The 19,083-nt window shown below is 47.8% G+C and overlaps 1 protein-coding gene across 5 annotated transcripts in view; it reads left to right on the plus strand.

Moving 5' to 3' along the window:
- LOC119958116 (sodium channel protein type 8 subunit alpha-like) overlaps positions 1–19,083 on the plus strand; it is a 222,129-nt gene that overhangs the window by 59,105 nt on the left and 143,941 nt on the right. For all 5 annotated transcript variants that reach the window (XM_038786357.1, XM_038786356.1, XM_038786360.1 and 2 more), the window contains exon 6: positions 7,238–7,301. In XM_038786357.1, the coding sequence (XP_038642285.1) occupies positions 7,238–7,301 (64 nt within the window). The remainder of the gene's footprint in view (positions 1–7,237; positions 7,302–19,083) is intronic.

The following is a 19,083-nucleotide window of genomic DNA, read 5'->3' on the forward strand; positions in this document are numbered from 1 at the left end:
GCAGGTATTGCTGAGGCAATAATGGGGGAGATGGAATTCGATGGCAGTAAACACGAGGTGATGTGATGGGCCAAATGGCCTCCTTTTGGACAGTAGGGATTCTAGGGTTTTGATTTTGGAAAGACCTTGGTAAAAGCTGGGCGACGTCCATTATGTAAGAACATAAGAAATAGGAGGAGGCCATTTGGCCTTTCGATCCTGTCCTGCCATTTGATCTGACGTGGCCTTAACACTATTTTCCTGCCTATCCTCCATCACCCTGGAAGTCTTGAGTGATATGTGGTTTCACTATACTCCAAATGGGGTCTGGGGTCTGACCAGAGCCTTATACAGCCTCAGACGTACATCCCTGCTCTTGTATTCTAGCCCTCTTGACATGAATGCTAACATTGCATTTGCCTTCCTAACTGCCGACTGAACCTGCACATTAACCTGAAGAGAATCGTGAACAAGGACTCCCAAGTCCCTTTGTGCTTCTGATTTCCTAAGCATTTTCCCATTTAGAAAATAATATTTCCCTCCATTCCTCCTTCCAAAGTGCATAACCTCACACTTTTCCACATTGTATTCCATCTACCACTTCTTTGCCCATTCTCCTAGCCTGTCCAGGTCCTTCTGCAGCACCCCCCCCCCCCCCCCCCCCCCCCGGTTCCTCAATACTACCTGTCCCTCTACAGATCTTTGTATCATCTGCAAACTTAGCAACAGTGCCTTCAGTTCCTTCTTCCAGATCATTAATGTATATTGTGAAAAGCTGTGGTCCCAGCACAGACCCCTGAGGCACACCACTAGTCACCGGCTGCCATCCTGAAAAAGACCCCTTTATCCCCACTCTCTGCCTTCTGCCAGTCAGCCAATCACCTATCCATGCCAGGATCGTACCCTGAACACCATGGGCTTTTAACTTATTTAACAGTCTCCCATGCGGCACCTTATCAAAGGCCTTCTGGAAATCTAAATAAATCACGTCCACTGGTTCTCCTTTGTCTAACTTCCTCGCTACCTCCTCATAGAACTCTAACAGATTTGTCAGACATAACCTCCCCTTGATGAAGCTGTGCTGTCTATGTCCTATTTTACCACGCACTTCCAAGTACTCTGCAATCTCATCTTTAATACAGTAAGAAGTCTTACCAGGTTAAAGTCCAAGTTTGTTTCAAACACTAGCTTTCGGAGCACGGCTCCTTCCTCAGGTGAATGAAGAGGTAGATTCCAGAAACATATATATAGACAAAGATGCAAGACAATGCTTAGAATGCGAGCATTTGTAGGTAATTAAGTCTTTACAGATCCAGAGAGAGGGGTAACCCCAGGTTAAAGAGGTGTGAATTGTCTCAAGCCAGGACAGTTGGTAGGATTTTGCAAGCCCAGGCCAGATGGTGGGGGTGGGTGGGGGGGGGGGGGGGGGGGGAGGTGGGGGTGAATGTAATGCAACATGAATCCAAGGTCCCAGTTGAGACCCTCCCTGCACAATCTGGACCTGTAAAGACTTAATTAATGAAGGAGCTGCGCTCCGAAAGCTAGTGATTCCAAGCAAACCTGTTGGACTTGAACCTGGTGTTGTAAGACTTCTTACTGTTCCCGAGTAGACTCTGTCACAAACTGCTCCAAAAAACCCTCTCTTAGTCATTCCATAAATTCCTTTTCTTGGGATCTGCTACCAACCCAGTCCACGTGCATATTGAAGTCGCCCATGATTATTGTGATATTGCCTTTGTTACATGCTTTCTCTATCTCCTGATTTATTTTCTGTCCCAAATCCTGACTACTGCTAGGGGGCCATAACTCCCTCAGGGTCTTTTTACCTTTGCGATTCCTCAACTCTACCCACAGAGATTCTATGCCTTCTGACCCTATAGCGCTCCTTGCTATTGATTTAACTTCATTCCTTACTAACAATTCAATCCCGCCCCATTTGTCCATTTGCCTGTCCTTGCTATAGGATACATTCCCTTGGATATTTAGATCCCAGCCCTGAACCCCTTGCAGCCACGTCTCTGTGATTTCCAATTTCAATGCGCTACAAGCTCATTTACCTTGTTCCCTATACTGCGCGCATTTAGGTACAACACCCTCAGTCCTGCATTGACCACCTCCCTTCTCATATTTGTCACCTTTTTTGCCCTGCCTGAGGTTAGACTTCTGCCACCTTCTATACTCTCTGATCTATTACGTGGTCTGGAAACTTTACTAACCTCTCCTGAGCCCTCAGCTCCTTTAACTAATTTAAAGTCCTCTTCATTAACCTGCACTTCTACCTTCTCCTTTAACTTTGATTTTCTAATTCTCCACACAACTGAACCCTCCCCCCCCCCACTATTTAGTTTCCAGCCCTAGTTATACGAATCGCCATTCGCCATTGGAAAAGTCCCCTCTTCCCCAGTACTGGTGCCAATGACCCGTGAATTCAAACCCGTTCCTCCCACACCAATCTTTGACTGTCTTAATCTTCTTGACCCTATGCCAATTAGCTCGTGGCTCAGGTAATCATGCGAAGATTATTACTTTTTTGGTTCTGCTTTTTAATTTAGCTCCCAACTGTTCATACTCCCTTAGCAGAACCTCTGTCTGTGCTCTACCTATAATGGTGGGTGTAAAGGTCATACGTAGTGATGCATACTGGGTAATACCCCGAATAGGAAAAGAATAAGGTGCAAAAGGGGATTGTCAACCTTATGTTCTGCTCACATCCAGCTGGCTCAATCTGTGTACTGTCCAAAAAGAAAGAAATTCCTATTGTGGGGAATTTAATATTTTAGAGTTAATGACGTTTCAAAACTTTTTCAGTCATTGGCAATTTGACTTTGTCTTGCAGCGGAATGTGACCATTAGAAAAAAGCAGTGTCAGGTTTATGAATATGCTGCCACACAAAGGGCATTGATTTCAATTGGTGCTCTGTACAGCAAGTAGCTCGAAGCCGTCTTCAGCCGAGCCCAGCTCACCGGACATTGGAGTGAAATGTGAAAGGAGAGTGGTGCAGAGGTCACTTTCCGTAAACGAGGCCATCGAACGGTGCAACTTGCACAGCTTTAGATGTTCGGAAAAAACATTCAGATAAAACAGACAGGGGCAGCACGGTAGCATGGTGGTTAGCATAAATGCTTCACAGCTCCAGGGTCCCAGGTTCGATTCCCGGCTGGGTCACTGTCTGTGCGGAGTCTGCACGTCCTCCCCGTGTGTGCGTGGGTTTCCTCCGGGTGCTCCGGTTTCCTCCCACAGTCCAAAGATGTGCGGGTTAGGTGGATTGGCCATGCTAAATTGCCCGTAGTGTCCTAAAAAGTAAGGTGGGGGGGGGGGGGGGGTGTTGTTAGGTTACGGGTATAGGGTGGATACATGGGTTTGAGTAGGGTGATCATTGCTCGGCACAATATCGAGGGCCGAAGGGCCTGTTCTGTGCTGTAGTGTTCTATGTTCTATGTTCTATGGTGGTTGGGTTCATTTGATGTGAAAGGCAGTACTCCAAATGCCTCCTAACTATTGACACTCAGCAATTTGGGCACGATTTAATGCTGCACATCTGCGGAAGGTTATCCTGAATGGTGGAAAGAGATTTAATGAAAGCCCTCGAGACACTTCATTCTACTTTTCATTGCCACTTGCTGTTCCATTGTCAGTTACGTCATAATGTGCGCTGCCTTCTCCACTTTGGCAAAGGATATAGACAGAAGCAACACAATGAGATACCCAATGCTGAAAGTCACGATGGATGACACGGAACAGCATAGCTAGGAGAACAGACCCTTCCACTGTAACTGTGGATGCATTCAGTCACTTGGGAGTCAAACTGCAAAGAGATTTCGGAGCTAACCCCACCTCATCCAGTTTCAATGGAAGTGGTGTTCTTTGACGTTCTAATCCTGGGATGGTTGGCGTAGTGTTTACAAAGACCACAAATAGCTTATATTTTGAACAAATTTATTTACACTACTTAATTGGATTCGACAATTACTCCAATATAATACACAGTTGATAATAAACATATAATCTACACTCATCTCTACACTAGTCCATTAACTATGATTTGCTCTCACTCACACTATCTTTCCTACAGTCTGTCTTCTAGCTTTCTCCTCAACCTCTCACCCACAAGGCCATCGATGCCTTATATGGTTCTACAGCTAGCTCCCTCTCGTGGTTAAATTGAGCATAACATTAATTCTTCCAGTTATGTACATTTATGATAATGTCACAATGCCCACCAGCTCTCAGAAGTTGGATGCCTTTTTAAATATTAATTTATTTTTATTTGTTCACGGGATGGGGGCGTCGCAAGCTGTGCCAGTATTTATTACCCATCCCTAATTTTCCTTGAGGGGGGAGTTAAGAGTCAACCACATTGCTGTGGGTCTGGAGTCACATGTAGGCCAGACCGGGTAAGGACAACAGATTTCCTTCCCTAAAGGAGATTAGTGAACCAGATGCTTTTTTACGACAATCGACAATGGTTTCACGGTCAGCATTAGACTTTTAATTCCAAATTTTTAATGAATTCAAATTTCACTATCTGCAGTGGTGGGATTTGAACCCAGGCCCACAGAGCATTACCCAGAGTTTCTGGTTTACTAGTCCAGTGACAATACCACTATGCCACCGCCTCCCGTGTGCCTCAAGATTTTAACTGTGTTTCAGCTTTCATAATGGCCAATTATCGATTGAGAAAAGCCACATGGCTTTTGAAGTCATGGTCATTTCATCCAGAGCCCATTTATAATCGACTTTGTTATGCGTTCTATATTTTATCCCTTGAGGAAAACCTGACAAAACTTTTCTCCTCCTATAACGGCACTCCTCCCGTACACCCTCCTCCACCCTTCACCATCAAGTTACTCAACACGGCTCCACGTTACCGATCTGATGTAACATCTTGCATGGCACGTCCATGACCAGTCTCCTTGCCTTGCTCTGAGGCCTTTTTCTGGTGTCAGGCACCATTTGTGTTTTGGACAAGGTTTTGTCATCTTTCTTTTCACTCTTCCTCAGAACCCTGAAGTTTTTAAACACTTACCATGAATCCCCATTTGGCCCTTTCCAATCTCAACCGCAACGTTCTCGAGCCACAGTTGACACGAGACCAACATTGAGAAGTGATTCAGTCATATAGCTTTGGGAAGCTGACTTCACAATAGCTTTAGTTGAGGCCTTGAAAGTCAACCTCATGGCCTTTTAGTCGATCTGATAATCTGTCAATGGTGGGGAAATTTCTCGAAACAATAATTTGGCACAAAACAAATCGTCACCTGGACAAATGTGGGTTAATTAAGGAAAACCAACATGGATTTCCAAGGGGTAAACCGTGTTTCACTAACTTGCTGGAGTTTTTTGAGGAGGTAACAGGGAGGGTCGATGAGGGTAATTTGGCCAACACGGACTTCAAAAAGGTGTTTGGTTGAGTGGGTGGGATTTTCCGGCCCTTCTTGCTGCCAGCATCATCCAGCCCCGCCAAAAGTCAATGGGACTTTTAGGTGGGCCACTGAATCTCCCATGGTGGGTCTTACCATGAAGGGCCGGAAAACTTCAGCCAGTTCCATACACAGATCTGTGAGCAACATGAGAGTTCACAGAATAAAAGGAGCAGTAACAACATGGATACAGAACTGGTTAAGCAAGAGGATACAGAGGGTAGTGGTTAATGGACGCTATCCCTACGAGAGGAATATTTGCAGCGGAGTTCCCCAGGAGTTATTGTTGGGACCCCTGCTTTTCCTGGTATATATTAATGACTTAGACCCTGGTGTGCTGGGCACACTTTCACAGTTTGCCAAGATACCAAACTTGTGAACTGTGAGGTGAGTATAAAGTTTCAAAGGGACATAGATCAGATGGTGGAATGGGTGGATAGGTGGCAAGGGAATTTCAATGCAGGGTTGCGAGAGGGGACTCATTTTCGTCGGAAGATTATGGGGAGGCAATGGGTGGGATTTTTCCGGTTTCTTGGGGGCTTGCCATTCGCTGGCGGTGGGATTCTATCATCCCACCACTTGTCAACGGGATTTCGCATTGTAACTATCGGGAATCGCGCAGACGTGGGTGCGCTGCCAGCGGGAAAGGTGAATCGCAACAGCCAGAAAATTCCAGTAATTGTAAAATCAGGGGCAAAATTCTATAAGGGGTGCAGGAGTAGAGGGACCTGGGTGTACTTGTGCATAAGTCATTGAAGGTGGCTGGACAGGTTAAGCGAGCAGTTAATGAAACATTCAGTAACCTGGGCTTTGGTAATGGGCGAGAGCAAGGAGGTTATGTTGAATTTGTATAAATCCCTAGTTTGGCTTCTGCTGGAGTATTACATCTAATTCTTGGCGTTACACTTTAAGAAGGATGTGAAGTTGTTGGAGCGAGTGCAGAAAAGATTTCCGAGAATGATTCCAGGGAAGAGGAATTTCAGTTATAAAGACGAATTGGAGAAGTTGAGACTGTTTTCCTTCGAGAAAATAAGGTTGAGAGGATCGTTGATAGAGGTGTTTAGTGGCGACTAGGGGCTTTTCACAGTCACTTCATTGAAGCCTACTTGCGACAATAAGCGATTATTATTATTATTATGTGCTGGGTTACGGGGAGAAGGCAGGAGAATGACACTCGGTGAGTTGCTCATTCAGAGAGCTGGTGCAGACACAATGCGCCGAAGGGCCTCATGAGGCATAACAATTCTGTGCTTCTGTGGAATACCAAAGATGATGGCTTAAAGAAGTGACAAATAACACACAAAATGGCGAAAACACAAACTTTGCTCAAAAAGGTTGAGAATGCAGTGTAATCTAACTTGCAGCACGGTGGCACAGTGGTTAGCACTGTTGCTTCACAGCTCCAGGGTCCCAGGTTCGATTCCCGGCTTGGGTCACTGTCTGCGCGGAGTCTGCACATTCTCCCCGTGTCTGCGTGGGTTTCCTCCGGGTGCTCCGGTTTCCTCCCACAAGTCCCGAAAGATGTGCTGTTAGGTGAATTGGACATTCTGAATTCTCCCTTTGTGACCCGAACAGGCTCCAGAATGTGGCAACTAGGGGATTTTCACAGTAACTTCATTGCAGTGTTAATGTAAGCCTACTTGTGACACGAATAAAGATTATTATTATTATTATGGTTTGGTTTTCTTGTTGAGTTTTTTTTACATGTCTAAAATATGATTGTGAAGTAGCAGAACTTTAATTACATATTGTGTTGGGGAAAATTAAAGCTGAATTATTATAAACTATTTTATGAATGAATTAATCTAATTAAAACATTATTATGTTTCTTTTGTAGCAAATTTCTATTCGGTGCCAGGAATGATGGATCCATTACTCTGTGGCAACAGCTCAGATGCCGGGTACGTTCTGTGTGCTGTCTAATTGGTGAACTCCACCCTCTTTGTAAATTATGTTATTTGTCAATGATTCTAAATTGAATTTGACTAGCTCATGTGGAACTGATCATAGAGACCAGAAAGGCAACGGTTTGATCGCTTAATCCGAGTTGTATCAACTGCCCTCAAATAACTGGGCAGCTGTTGGGGAAATGCATTTGGCTTGCGTGATGTAAAACGAGGGAGAGGATAAATCAGCCAAAGGCCTCTTTTTCTGATCGTTACCGAGTGGCTTCTGTTGAAAAGTGCGTGGAACTCCACAGTCACGCTCTCCCAGTGTCATACTCAAGTGGACATTTGAATCATGTAGTGTTGACTGCTTGTGTCTGTGGAACTGTATCTTAGGACAGCACGGTAGCACAGTGGTTAGCATAGTTGCTTCACAGCTCCAGCATCACAGGTTCGATTCCCAGCTTGGGTCATTGTCTGCGAAGTCTGCACGTTCTCCCCGTGCCTGCGTGGGTTTCCTCCGGGTGCTCCGGTTTCCTCCCACAGTCCAAAGATGTGCAGGTTAGGTGGATTGGCCATGTTAAATTGCCCTTAGTGTCCAAAAAGGTGAGGTGGAGGTACTGGGTTACGGGGATAGGGCGGAGGCGTGGGCTTAAATAGGGTGCTCTTTCCAAGGGCCGGTGCAGACTCGATGGGCCAAATGGCCTCCTTCTACACTGTAAATTCTATGATTAGCACATGTCAGAACCTTCAGGAAGGGAAGAAAGAAACTTGCAGAACAGAAAAATCGGAGTTAAGAAAAGTTAAATTTGAATGACCTCTCCCTGAAATATAATCGGAACGATTTACGTTGATGAGAAAAATATGCAAAATTGCGACTCCTACAATTTGAATAGTTTTATTGAAAACCAACATTTCTGGTTTCACCTGATTATTGATTTTGAAAATGTGCTTTGTTGAAACGTTTCGGCCAGGTTTTACTGTGACTGACCCTGTTCAATGGCATTGACAATGGGTTCACCTTAGTCCCTGTCTGGTAGTTACATTGGGCGGAATCTTACCCTCGGGGCACAGAATGCTAACTGTTGGCGAGCTGAAATTTCTGGCCCTTTCTGGGCAGGTACCTCGTTACGTCACTGGCAAAACACTCATTTTCTGATTCTCATGTGATTTTGCGCCCAAGTCACCATTTGCCATCTGCACGTTCTCCCCGTGTCTGTGTGGGTTTCCTCCGGGTGCTCCGGTTTCCTCCCACAAGTCCCGAAAGACGTGCTTGTTAGGTGAATTGGAAATTCTGAATTCTCCCTCTGTGACCCGAACAGGCGTCGGAATGTGGGGACTAGGGGCTTTTCACAGTAACTTCATTGCAGTGTTAATGTAAGCCTACTCGTGACACTAATAAAGATTATTACAATCAAGAATATTAGAGTCACATCTAGGCCAGACTGGGTAAGGATGGCAGATTTTCTCCCCTTTAGGCAAGTTTTCAAAATCAAGGATAGTTTCATGGTCGTCAAATCCAGATATTCTGAATTGAATTTCTTCGTGGGATTTGGGCCCATGTTCCCACAGCCACTGGATTATAAATCCAATGAGATTAGCACTGCATCTCAGGGACTGCAGCAGCTCACCAACACTTTCTCAAGAGAAAGCTGGGATGGGCAATAAATTGTGCGCACCCCCGCGATGTCGGGAAATCTGTGGGCGAGAATGCGCTGCCAGCGAAGGGGAGAATCCCGCTGATGGAAAATCCAGCCCCCAGACTGCGTTCAACAGAGTGCCCACCGATCGTCGGGCCAGCGTCTCAAAGGGACGCACTCTTTCCCCTCCGCTGTCCCGCAAGATCAAGCTGCCACGTCTTGCGGGGCAGCGGAGGGGAAGAAGGCAACCGCGCATGCGCGGGTTTGAGCCGTCAGCCGTCGTGACGTCAGCCGCGCATGCGCGGGTTGGAGCCGCCCAACCTGCACATGCGCGGCTGACGTCACTTAGGCGCCGCCGTCGCGTAATTCTCGGCCCTCCGCCTTCACGCAAGCATCAAGGCCCGGTGCCCGAGAGTTACGGAGCGCCGCTCCTAGCCCCCCGGATGGGGGTGAATAAGATGAGAGGAGCGGCCTCCGAGGCCGTCGTGAAACTCGGCCGAGTTCACGACGGCCTTCCCGATTTATCGCGGGAGCGGAGAATTCCGCCCCACATCTTTGGGTTGTGGGGGTGTGACCCACGCAGAAACGGGGAGAATGTGCAAACTCCACAGGGACAGTGAGAGAGCAGTGCTAACCACTGTGCCACTGTGCCGCTTCCGATATTGGAAATTCTATGGCACTATTTGAAGAAGAGCAGTGGGTCCTGCTGGCCAACATGGCTCTCTCAACCAGCACTGTCAAACCCAAAACAATCAATCTCATTATTGTTTGTGGAACATGTTCATATTTAAGAAATAATCCCTTATGGGAAGTGCGCTGAGGCACTTGAATGATAAGGCAATGCAAGAAGGTATCGTTATTCTTTATCTATGGCAGGACAAGATAGTTTTTGTGATTACTTTGTTATCTGAATCATACAATGGCTGAGCATTGTGTGAAGAAGGAGAAGGCTGAGTATGTAGTGGGATCTGGGTGATCTAGTGCATGAGTCACAAAGGACTAGAGTACAGGTACAGCAAGTCTTTAGGAAAGCTAATAGAAATTTATAATTTATTGTGAGGGCAATTGATTACAAAATTAGAGAGGTTATGATTCAGTTGTACAGGGCATTGGTGAGACCACATCTGGAGTGTTGTGTACAGTGTTGGTCTTATTTAAGGAAAGATGTAAATATATTGGAAGCAGTTCAGAGAATGATTATTAGACGAAAACCTGGAATGGGCAGATTGTTTTATGAGGAAAGGTTGGAGAAATTAAGGGCAAAATTCTCCCCTACCCGGAGTGGCGCCAACCACTCCAGCGTCGGGCCTCCCCAAAGGTGTGGAATTCTCCGCACCTTTAGGGACTAGGCCCGCGCCGGAGTGGCTCCCTCTCTGCCGACTGGCGCCAAAATTGGCGGCAACGGCCTTTGGCGCTACGCCGATCGCCTTCGGGGCTGGCCGAGGGCCCCCGGGGTCCGATCGCCCCGCGCCCCCCCAGGACCCCGGGGGCCTGCTCGCACCGCCAACACCGCCGGCACCAGAGGTGCTCCAATTCCTGCCGGCAATCGTGATTCCCGCTCCTGCCGATTCCCGGGTGGCGGAGAATTCCGGCCACGGCGGGGGCAGGATTTATGCCGACCCCGGGCGATTCTCCGACCCTGCGGGGGGTCGGAGAATTCCGCTCTAGGTTTGTATCCGCTGGAGTTTACAAGAGTACGAGGTGACTTGATTGAAACATATCAGATCCTGAGGGGGATGATGAGAGGATGTTTCCTCTCGTCGGAGAATCTAAAACTAGGGGGTCACTGTTTAAAAATAAGGGAGTCGCCCATTTTGGACGGAACTGAGGAGAATTATTTTCTCTCAGAGGGGGGTGAGTCTCTGGAACTCTCTTCCTCAAAAGGCAGTGAAAGCAGAATCTTTGACTATTTTTAAGGCAGAGCCAGTTAGATTGTTGACTAACAAGGGGTGAAAGGTTATCTGGGGTCAGCGGGAATGTGGGGTTGAGGTCACAATCAGATCAGCCACGATCATATTGAATGGCGGAGCAGGTTCGAGGGGCCGAGTGGCCTACTCCTGAACCTTATTCTTATATTTGCATGTTCATATGTTGTATCACCTTGACAATATTGGGTATTGGTACCAAGAGCGGGATTTTCCAGCCCTTCCCACTGACAGGATCTTCCAGTCCCGCAGAAGTCAGCCTCCTGCGGCGGGTTCCCTGGCGGCTGGACGAGCGAGCCATGCAAAAGCTTTGGCAGGACCGGAAGATCCCGTCGGATGCCAATGGCTCTCCACATCCGCCACGGGAAAATCTGCCACAGCAAATCTGCCAAAAAATCCCAGTCTCTGCCGGAAGATTCTCTGTCCAGTCAGCAGCTAATCTTCCCTCAGATTATATTTTTCTCACTGTTCCATGGGTTTTGGCATTCAATTCCCAGCTCCAAGTTGCCAGGAGGCAAAAAAACAATTTTTGATGAAGCAGCAGAACTTCTGCGAGCAAAACGTCTGAGAAACATAATCAAGTGAAGTTTTGTTTCTTCATTGAACCCAGTCTTTATTCTCAAAGTAAATATCGGCTTGTTGCCCAGAACAGATATATCGGGCGCAATTTAATGGACAAATTTTCGAAGTCTCATTTTGGGCGCGATGGGAGGGGTGTTTTTTGATGACCGCGTTGGCGAGATCGCGGCCCGTATTTAACGGCACTTACTGCCAGAAATGAGCCCCAGCGAGCTTTTTGCCATTCCTGGTTGTCTCACCGTCTGATTCGCCCGAATTGTGCCTCAACATCTCCCCACTAACAAGGGGGAGCTGCTTTTAAACACTCCCTCACCCTCACTCCCAGTCAGCACACAAGCAATGGAAGCACGCAGACCTGCTCCTCGCTCTGGGGAAGCTGATTTGGCAAGGCCTCTCGACACTCTGGATGCGAGACAGGACATCCTGTTCCCCTGAGGTAGCCGATGGACCAGCAGCAGGGTCACAAGTATCATCTGGGGGGCAATAGAAGGGGCAGTCAGTGCGGGCAGCAGGACCAGGAGGACATGCGCCCAATGTCGGAAGACCAACGACCTCCACTGAGCTGCGAGGGTACGTTACCACCTCTCTCCTGGCATCAATTCCGCCTGTTACCCCACCCCTCCCCACCAGGCACTGGGGCAGCTCCTCCGGTACCCTGGAGCTCCATCCCGGAATAGGGAAATGGCTACTCACCTCCTCAGTTCCCTCAGCAGCCATTGCGTCAACTTCACATTTTTAAAAAGGAACACTCGACAACGCCCGTGTGATTTCTGACTGGGGAGTCGGTTAATTCCCGGGAGGCATTCAACTTCAGTCTTGCTAATAAGATGGAAATTAATGCAAATTGGGTTCAATGATATGTTCGCCATATTTGGGCGGCATCCGGAACTCGTCATTGGGAGGGGGCCGGTTAGATAGCAAACTGATTTGCGTCTGGCGCGAATGGCGATTTTGACATTTCCTGCTATTTTAATCGGCGCGCCGGGCGCATTGCGGTGGTTAAATCGCACCCATTGTCGAAGGGACTTCCAGATCCCTCTGTAACTCAGAGTTCTGCATTTAAATAATACCTTTCTTTTCTATTCTTCCTGTCAAAGTGGACATTTCCCCACATTATACTCCATCTGCCAAATGTTTGCCCACTCATCTAACCTATCGCTATCCCTTTGGGGGAGTCGTTTAGTTCCGTTGACTGGACAGCTGGTTCGTGATGCGGAGCAATGCCAACAGCGTGGGCTCAATTCTTGTACTGGCTGACGTTATCCATGGAAGTCTTCTTAACCTTGTCCCTTGCTTCAGGTGTGGTGACCTTCAGTTTAAATCACCACCAGTCAGATCTCTCTCAAAGGGGAGAGCAGCCAATGGTCACCTGGGACTATAGCAACTTTCACATTGTCTGTTTCCCTTAACCCTTGATTCACCTATAATTCAAGGTTGGACTGATATGTGACAAATACCATTTGCACCACACAGGTGGCAGGCAATTGCCATCTTCAGCAAGATACCCCCTTGCCATTCAATGGCATGACCATTGCTGAAAGCCCCGTCAACAACAACCTAAGGTCACCATTGACCAGAAATCTATCTGGACAACCACATAGATATTGTGGCTACAGGAGTAAGTACAGAGGCCGAGAATCCTGCGTCGAGTAACTCACTTCCTGACTTCCCAAAGCCTGTCCGTCACCTACAAGTGTGATGGAATACTCTCCACTAGCCTGGATGAGTGCAGCTCCAACAACACTCAAGAAGCTCAACACCATCCAGGACAAAGCAGCCCCGCTTGATTGGCATCCCATCCACAAACATTCACTCCCTCCCCCACTGACACACAGTGGCAGCTGTGTGTACCACCTCCACAAACATAGAACCATCCAATGCACTATAGCAATGTGCCAAGATCCTTTAACAGCATCTTCCCAGCCCACTCCCACCTAAAAGAACGAGGGTAGCAGACACATGGGAACACCACCACCTGCAAGTTCCCCTCCAGGCCACTCACCATCCAAACTTGGAACTATGTCACTGTTTCTTTAAAGTTGGAGGTCAAAATCCTGAAACTCCCTTCTGCACTGTGGGTGTAGCTACACTGCGTGGACTGCAGTGGGTCAAGACTTTCTCGGGAGGAATTAGGGATGGGCAATGAATGCTGACCTAGCCAACGACACCCACATCCCAAGAACAGATATGTAAAGAAAGGCCTGTCCATGTCAGCCTTAAATGTATTCAATGTCTAAGCCTCTGGGGAGAGAGTTCCAAAGATTCAAAACTCTGCCCCACCCCCCCCCCCCACCCTCCCCCCAACAGTCGATGGTGGCCAACTGCTGAAAGTCCATGGTGAACAAACCCCAACAATTGTAGAACCCCTGCTTCAACCCCCTTCAGCTCAAATCTCACCTTCTCCAGGTCAACAACTGCAGCAGGTCCTCCTGTCACGCCGAGGGACAGGGTGGAGAGACTGACCTGCACCCCAACAAGATCCACCTCCAAGCAATCAGCGAGGCGAAGGCGAAAACATCCGCCCCTCTGTCCCGCCTGCTGCTCCGGCCGGTCTGACACCCCGAATATGGCCTCTGGGGGACCGGGCTCCACATCCACATGTAAGACCCCCGAGATGGTGCTGAACACTGTCCCCCAAAACCTTTCCAGCTTCGGGCAGGACCAAAACATGTGAACACGGTTTGCGGAGAGCCTCCAACATCGCTCACAAGCATCTTCCACCCTCTCGAACATCTGGCTCATCCTTGATTTTGTGAGGTGCGCCCTGTACTCGCCCTTCAGCTGTATCAGCCCCGGTCTCGCTCACAGTCGAGGCATTTACCCTCCGCAGCACCTCACACTGAATCCCTCCTCCAGCCCCCTCCACCCCCCACTTCCCTGCTTTTATACTCAATTGCCCTTATAATACAGGACAGCATTCCATTTGCCTTCCTAATTACTTGCTGTACCTGCATGCTAACCCTAACACACCTCTTGTGTTGCACAAAAAGTTTGTATTTCATTGAACTGATTCTAAATCAGTGGGAGCTGAGGAAGACAGGGAGAATGTATCTCCTTCCAGGATGTTGGCAGTCTGTACGTAAGCTTATGTTTAAATCACCATTTTCACATCTTCAGGATGTTTTACAGCCAAAGAAGTATTCGTAGAATATTGTTGAAAATGCAGCAGTCAATTTGCATCAGACAAGATCCCCCAAGCAGCAATGTGAAAATGTCTCACTATCTTGTCATGCCTCACTAACTTGATTGAGTTTTTTGAGGAGGTAACAAAGATGGTTGATGAGGGGAGGGCGGTGGATGTTGTTTACATGGACTTCAGTAAAGCCTTTAACAAGGTGCCTCATGGCAGACTGGTACAAAAGATGAAGTCACACGGGATCAGAGGTGAGATGGTAAGATGGATACAGAACTGGCTCGGTCACAGAAGGCAAAGGGTAGCAGTAGCAGGGTGTTTTTCTGAATGGAAGGTTGTGACGAGTGGTGTTCCACAGGGATCGGTGCTGGGGCCTCTGTTGTTTGTGATGTACATAAACGATTTGGAGGAAAATGTAGCCGGTCTGATTAGTAAGTTCGCGGATGACACCAAGGTTGGTGGGGTGGCAGATAGTGTTGAGGATTGTCAGAGGATACAGCAGGACATAGATAGGTTGGAGACTTGGGCAGAGAAATGGCAAATGGAGTTTAATCCGGACAAATATGAGATAATACATTTTGGTAGGTCTAAAATAGAGGGGAAATATACCGTAAATGATAAAACTCTTCGGAATATAGAAAGTCAGAGAGATCTGGGCATCCAGGTCCACAGATATATAAAGGTGGCAACACAAGTGGACAAGGTAGTCAAGAAGCATACGGAATGTTTGCCTTCATTGGACGGGGCATCGAGTATAAAAACTGGCAAGTCATGCTACAGTCGTATAGAACCTTGGTAAGGCCGCACTTGGAATATTGCGCACAATTCTGGTCGCCACACTACCAGAAGGATGTGGAGGCTTTGGAGAGGGTGCAGAGGAGGTTTACCAGGATGTTGCCTGGTCTGGAGGGTGTTAGCTATGTGGAGAGGCTGAATAGACTCGGACTGTTTTCATTAGAAAGACGGAGGTTGAGGGGTGACCTGATCGAGGTCCACAAGATTATAAGGGGCATGGATAGAGTGGATGGGCAGGCACTCTTTCCCAGGGTGGAGGGGTCAGGCACCAGGGGGCAAAGGTTTAAGGTCCGTGGGGCAAAGTTTAGAGGAGATGTGCGAGGCAGGTTTTTTACGCAGAGGGTGGTGAGTGCCTGGAACGCGTTGCCAGGCGAGGCTGTGGAAGCAGATACATTAACGGCATTCAAAAGGCATCTTGACAAATACATGTATAGGACGGGTATAGAGGGATACGGCACAAGGAAGGGCTGAGGGTTTTGGCCAAGGGTGGAATCATGGTCGGCACAGGCTTGGAGGGCCGAAGGGCCTGTTCCTGTGCTGTATTGTTCTTTGTTCTTTGTTTGTCTCGATAATCTGTTTTTAATGGTGTTGTTAGACTGATAGTTATTGGCCAGGACACGAGGGGAGCACATCTCTGTTCTTCTTTGGAATTCATTGTGTCCAACTGACCCAACAGTGCAGCACTCCCTCAGTACCGCCCTGAAGTGCCAGCATAGATTATGGGCTTAGATCTCTGGGAGTGGAATTTGAACCTGCAAACATCTGATGGCACCACAAGTGCTGACAACGAGGCTGGCACCCACTCGTTGACATACATAGATTGAATTCATGCTGTTGTGTTGTTAGTAACAAGCCACTTCAGTGCATGAAATCTCTTTCGTTCACCATTGCTAAAAGAAAAGTTGAGTGCACCGATGAGCAATAATGGGTAATGTGAATTCAACCTAGTCTATGTTTACTAGCCAAGGTCGGTCAGCGTGACCATTCCTTGTGGCACCAGATCCATCTTTGGAGACAAAGCTGTATTCTTGTTCGTGATCTGAAAATGCTGAAATGTTGATAGATGTGCAGTGCAGCTGGACGTACTGTAATTTATGAGAATATTGGCAGTTGGAGTATCTTTGTGATGTCCTGGAGCACCTTTTTGAAGAGTTTATCTGAAGGAGGCATGCACTGATTATTGTATACAATTTTCCTTCGAATGCAGATCTCTGAGGAACATTAAATTGAGCTGGTTTGTTCGGAACAGACCACCGACCCTCCAAAGTAATGGTGGGAAATGTCAGCGTTGGCTCCTATAAGCTCAGCTACTTGGATGAATCGAGTTGAGCTGCTTTGTGGGTTGCCCCAAAGGGCTGGCTTCAAAAGAGCCTGGAAGTTATTTTTCTGGCCTCCAAAATCTGGAATGAGGAGTTACAGTCTCAGAATAGAGTGAAGCCATTTCTTCGCTCAAAAGGGTTGTGCGCCTTTGGAATTCTTTGCCCCAGAGGCCCGTGAAGGCCGTTGAGTATATTCATGTCAGTCATCAACACATTTGTTGGATACTCAGGGAATTGAAGGATATAGAGACAGTACAGGAAGGTGTAGCTGAGGTGGAAGATCAGTCACGATCATATTGAATGCTGGATGGTGGGGTCACATGGCCTACTCTTGTTCTTATTTTGCATGATCCTTTGTTTTTAATCATCTTATCCCAGGTTGCGTCCTCATGAATGTGTGCAGCAGGCCAATATAACCATCCTGCCCAGAGCTGAAAATAGTACCACTGTGTGGAGTCTGCACGTTCACCCCGTGTGTGCGTGGGTTTCCTCCGGGTGCTCCGGTTTCCTCCCACAAGTCCCAAAAGATGTGCAGGTTCGGTGGATTGGCCGTGCTAAATTGTCCCTTAGTGTCCAAAAAAAAGGTTAGGTGGGGTTGCTGGGTTACGGCGATAGGGTGGTTGTGTGGGCTTAGATAGGGTGATCTTTCCATGGGCCTGTGCAGACTCGATGGGTCGAATGGTCTCCTTCTGCACTGTAAATTCTATGATCTATGAACCCTTCAGTTGACCACCTCACGGTGTTTTGACCTCCGTGAGGTGCGAAAATTCCATGAAACCACCGAGCCACGCCGAGGCACTAGGTGGCGCCACCAGTCTCCAACTCAGCAGAATCCACCTTCTCGCAACTAGGTTCTGGCCTAGCCTTCAATGCCTCCCACAGAGTAGAGGGCGAGACCATCCCATTCTCATTGAACTCCACATATTCACTTAGAAGAGACCTTCCCACAGAACCCAAGGTCTGGCAAAAGCCCGATGCCCAACCTCCATCCCATCTGCTGCATCCATCTTTCACCAATCTTCAGTAATACTGATTCTGGCAATGTGCCAATCAAAGGTGATAATTTCTGAATCAAGAGAGTACCTCAATCCTCCCTCGCCATTGATGGCAGACCATTTAGCTGCCATCTTTGTTTTCTCTCCTACCTCCTGAATCTTAATATATTTTCGACATTAAAGGCACTCTATCAGCAAAAGCTTCTTGTCATACAGAATTTTGTCAGATTATGTATTTTTATTTATTCATTTTTACAGGATGTGGTCGTCACTGGCTCGGCCAGCACTTATTGCTCATCCCTAATTGCCCCTTCAGAAGGTAGTGGTGAGCTGCCTTCTTGATCCACTGCAGTCCATGTAGTGTAGGTACACGCACAGTGCTGTTAGGGAGGGAGTTCCAGGATGTTGCTCCAGTGACAGTGAAGGAACGGCCGATATATTTCCAAGTCAGGGTGGTGCGTGACTTAGAGGGGAACCTCCAGGTGGTGGGGTTCCCAGGTATCTGCTGCTCTTGTCCTTCTAGATGGTAGTGGTTGTGGGTTTGGAAGATGCTGTCTAAGGAACCTTAATGAGTTACTTCAATGGTTCTTGGACTTGGTACACACGGCTGCCACTGTCCACCGGTGGTGGAGGAAGTGAATGTTTGTGGATGGGGTGCCAATCAAGCGGGGCTATTTTGTCCTGGATGGTGTTGAGCTTCTTGAGTGTTGTTGGAGCTGCACTCATCCAGGCAAGTGGAGAATATTCCATTACACTCCTGACTTGTGCCTTGTAGATGGTGGACAGGCTTGTGGGGAGTCAGGAGGTGAGTTACTCACCATAGGATTCCCAGCCTCTGACCTGCTCATGTCATAGGACAGAACAGAATTCCTGCAGTGCAGAAGGAGCCCATTGAGTCTGCACTGTCCCTCTGAAAGAGCACCCTTTAAAGGCCCACTCTCCCATCCTATCCCAGAAACCGCACCTAGAGGCAATTTATCATGGCCAATCCACCAAACCTGCGCATCTTTGAACTGTGGGGGAAACCGGAGCACCCGGCGGAAGAACGTGCAGGGAGAACGTGCAAACTCCACACAGTCACCCAAGGTTGGAATCGAGGTGCTAATCACTGTGCCATCACCCTCTCCCCCTCCACACACACACACGCACAGTCCTTGTAACCACAGTATTTATATGGCTGGGTCCAGTTTAGTTTCTGGTTAATGGTAACCCCCAGGATGTTGATTGTGGGGGATTCAGTGATGGTAATGCCATTGAATGCCAAGGGGCGATGGTTAGATCCTCTCTTGGTGGAGATGGTCATTGTCTGGAACTTGTGTGGTGCAAATGTTACTTGTCTATTATTCCTAAATCTTATCCAACCAAACCTCGACGAACAACATAATACAGCAAGTGCTGGCAACTGGGCTAC

Source organism: Scyliorhinus canicula, chromosome 28 (assembly GCF_902713615.1).
Source record: "Scyliorhinus canicula chromosome 28, sScyCan1.1, whole genome shotgun sequence".
Lineage (NCBI taxonomy): Eukaryota > Metazoa > Chordata > Chondrichthyes > Carcharhiniformes > Scyliorhinidae > Scyliorhinus > Scyliorhinus canicula.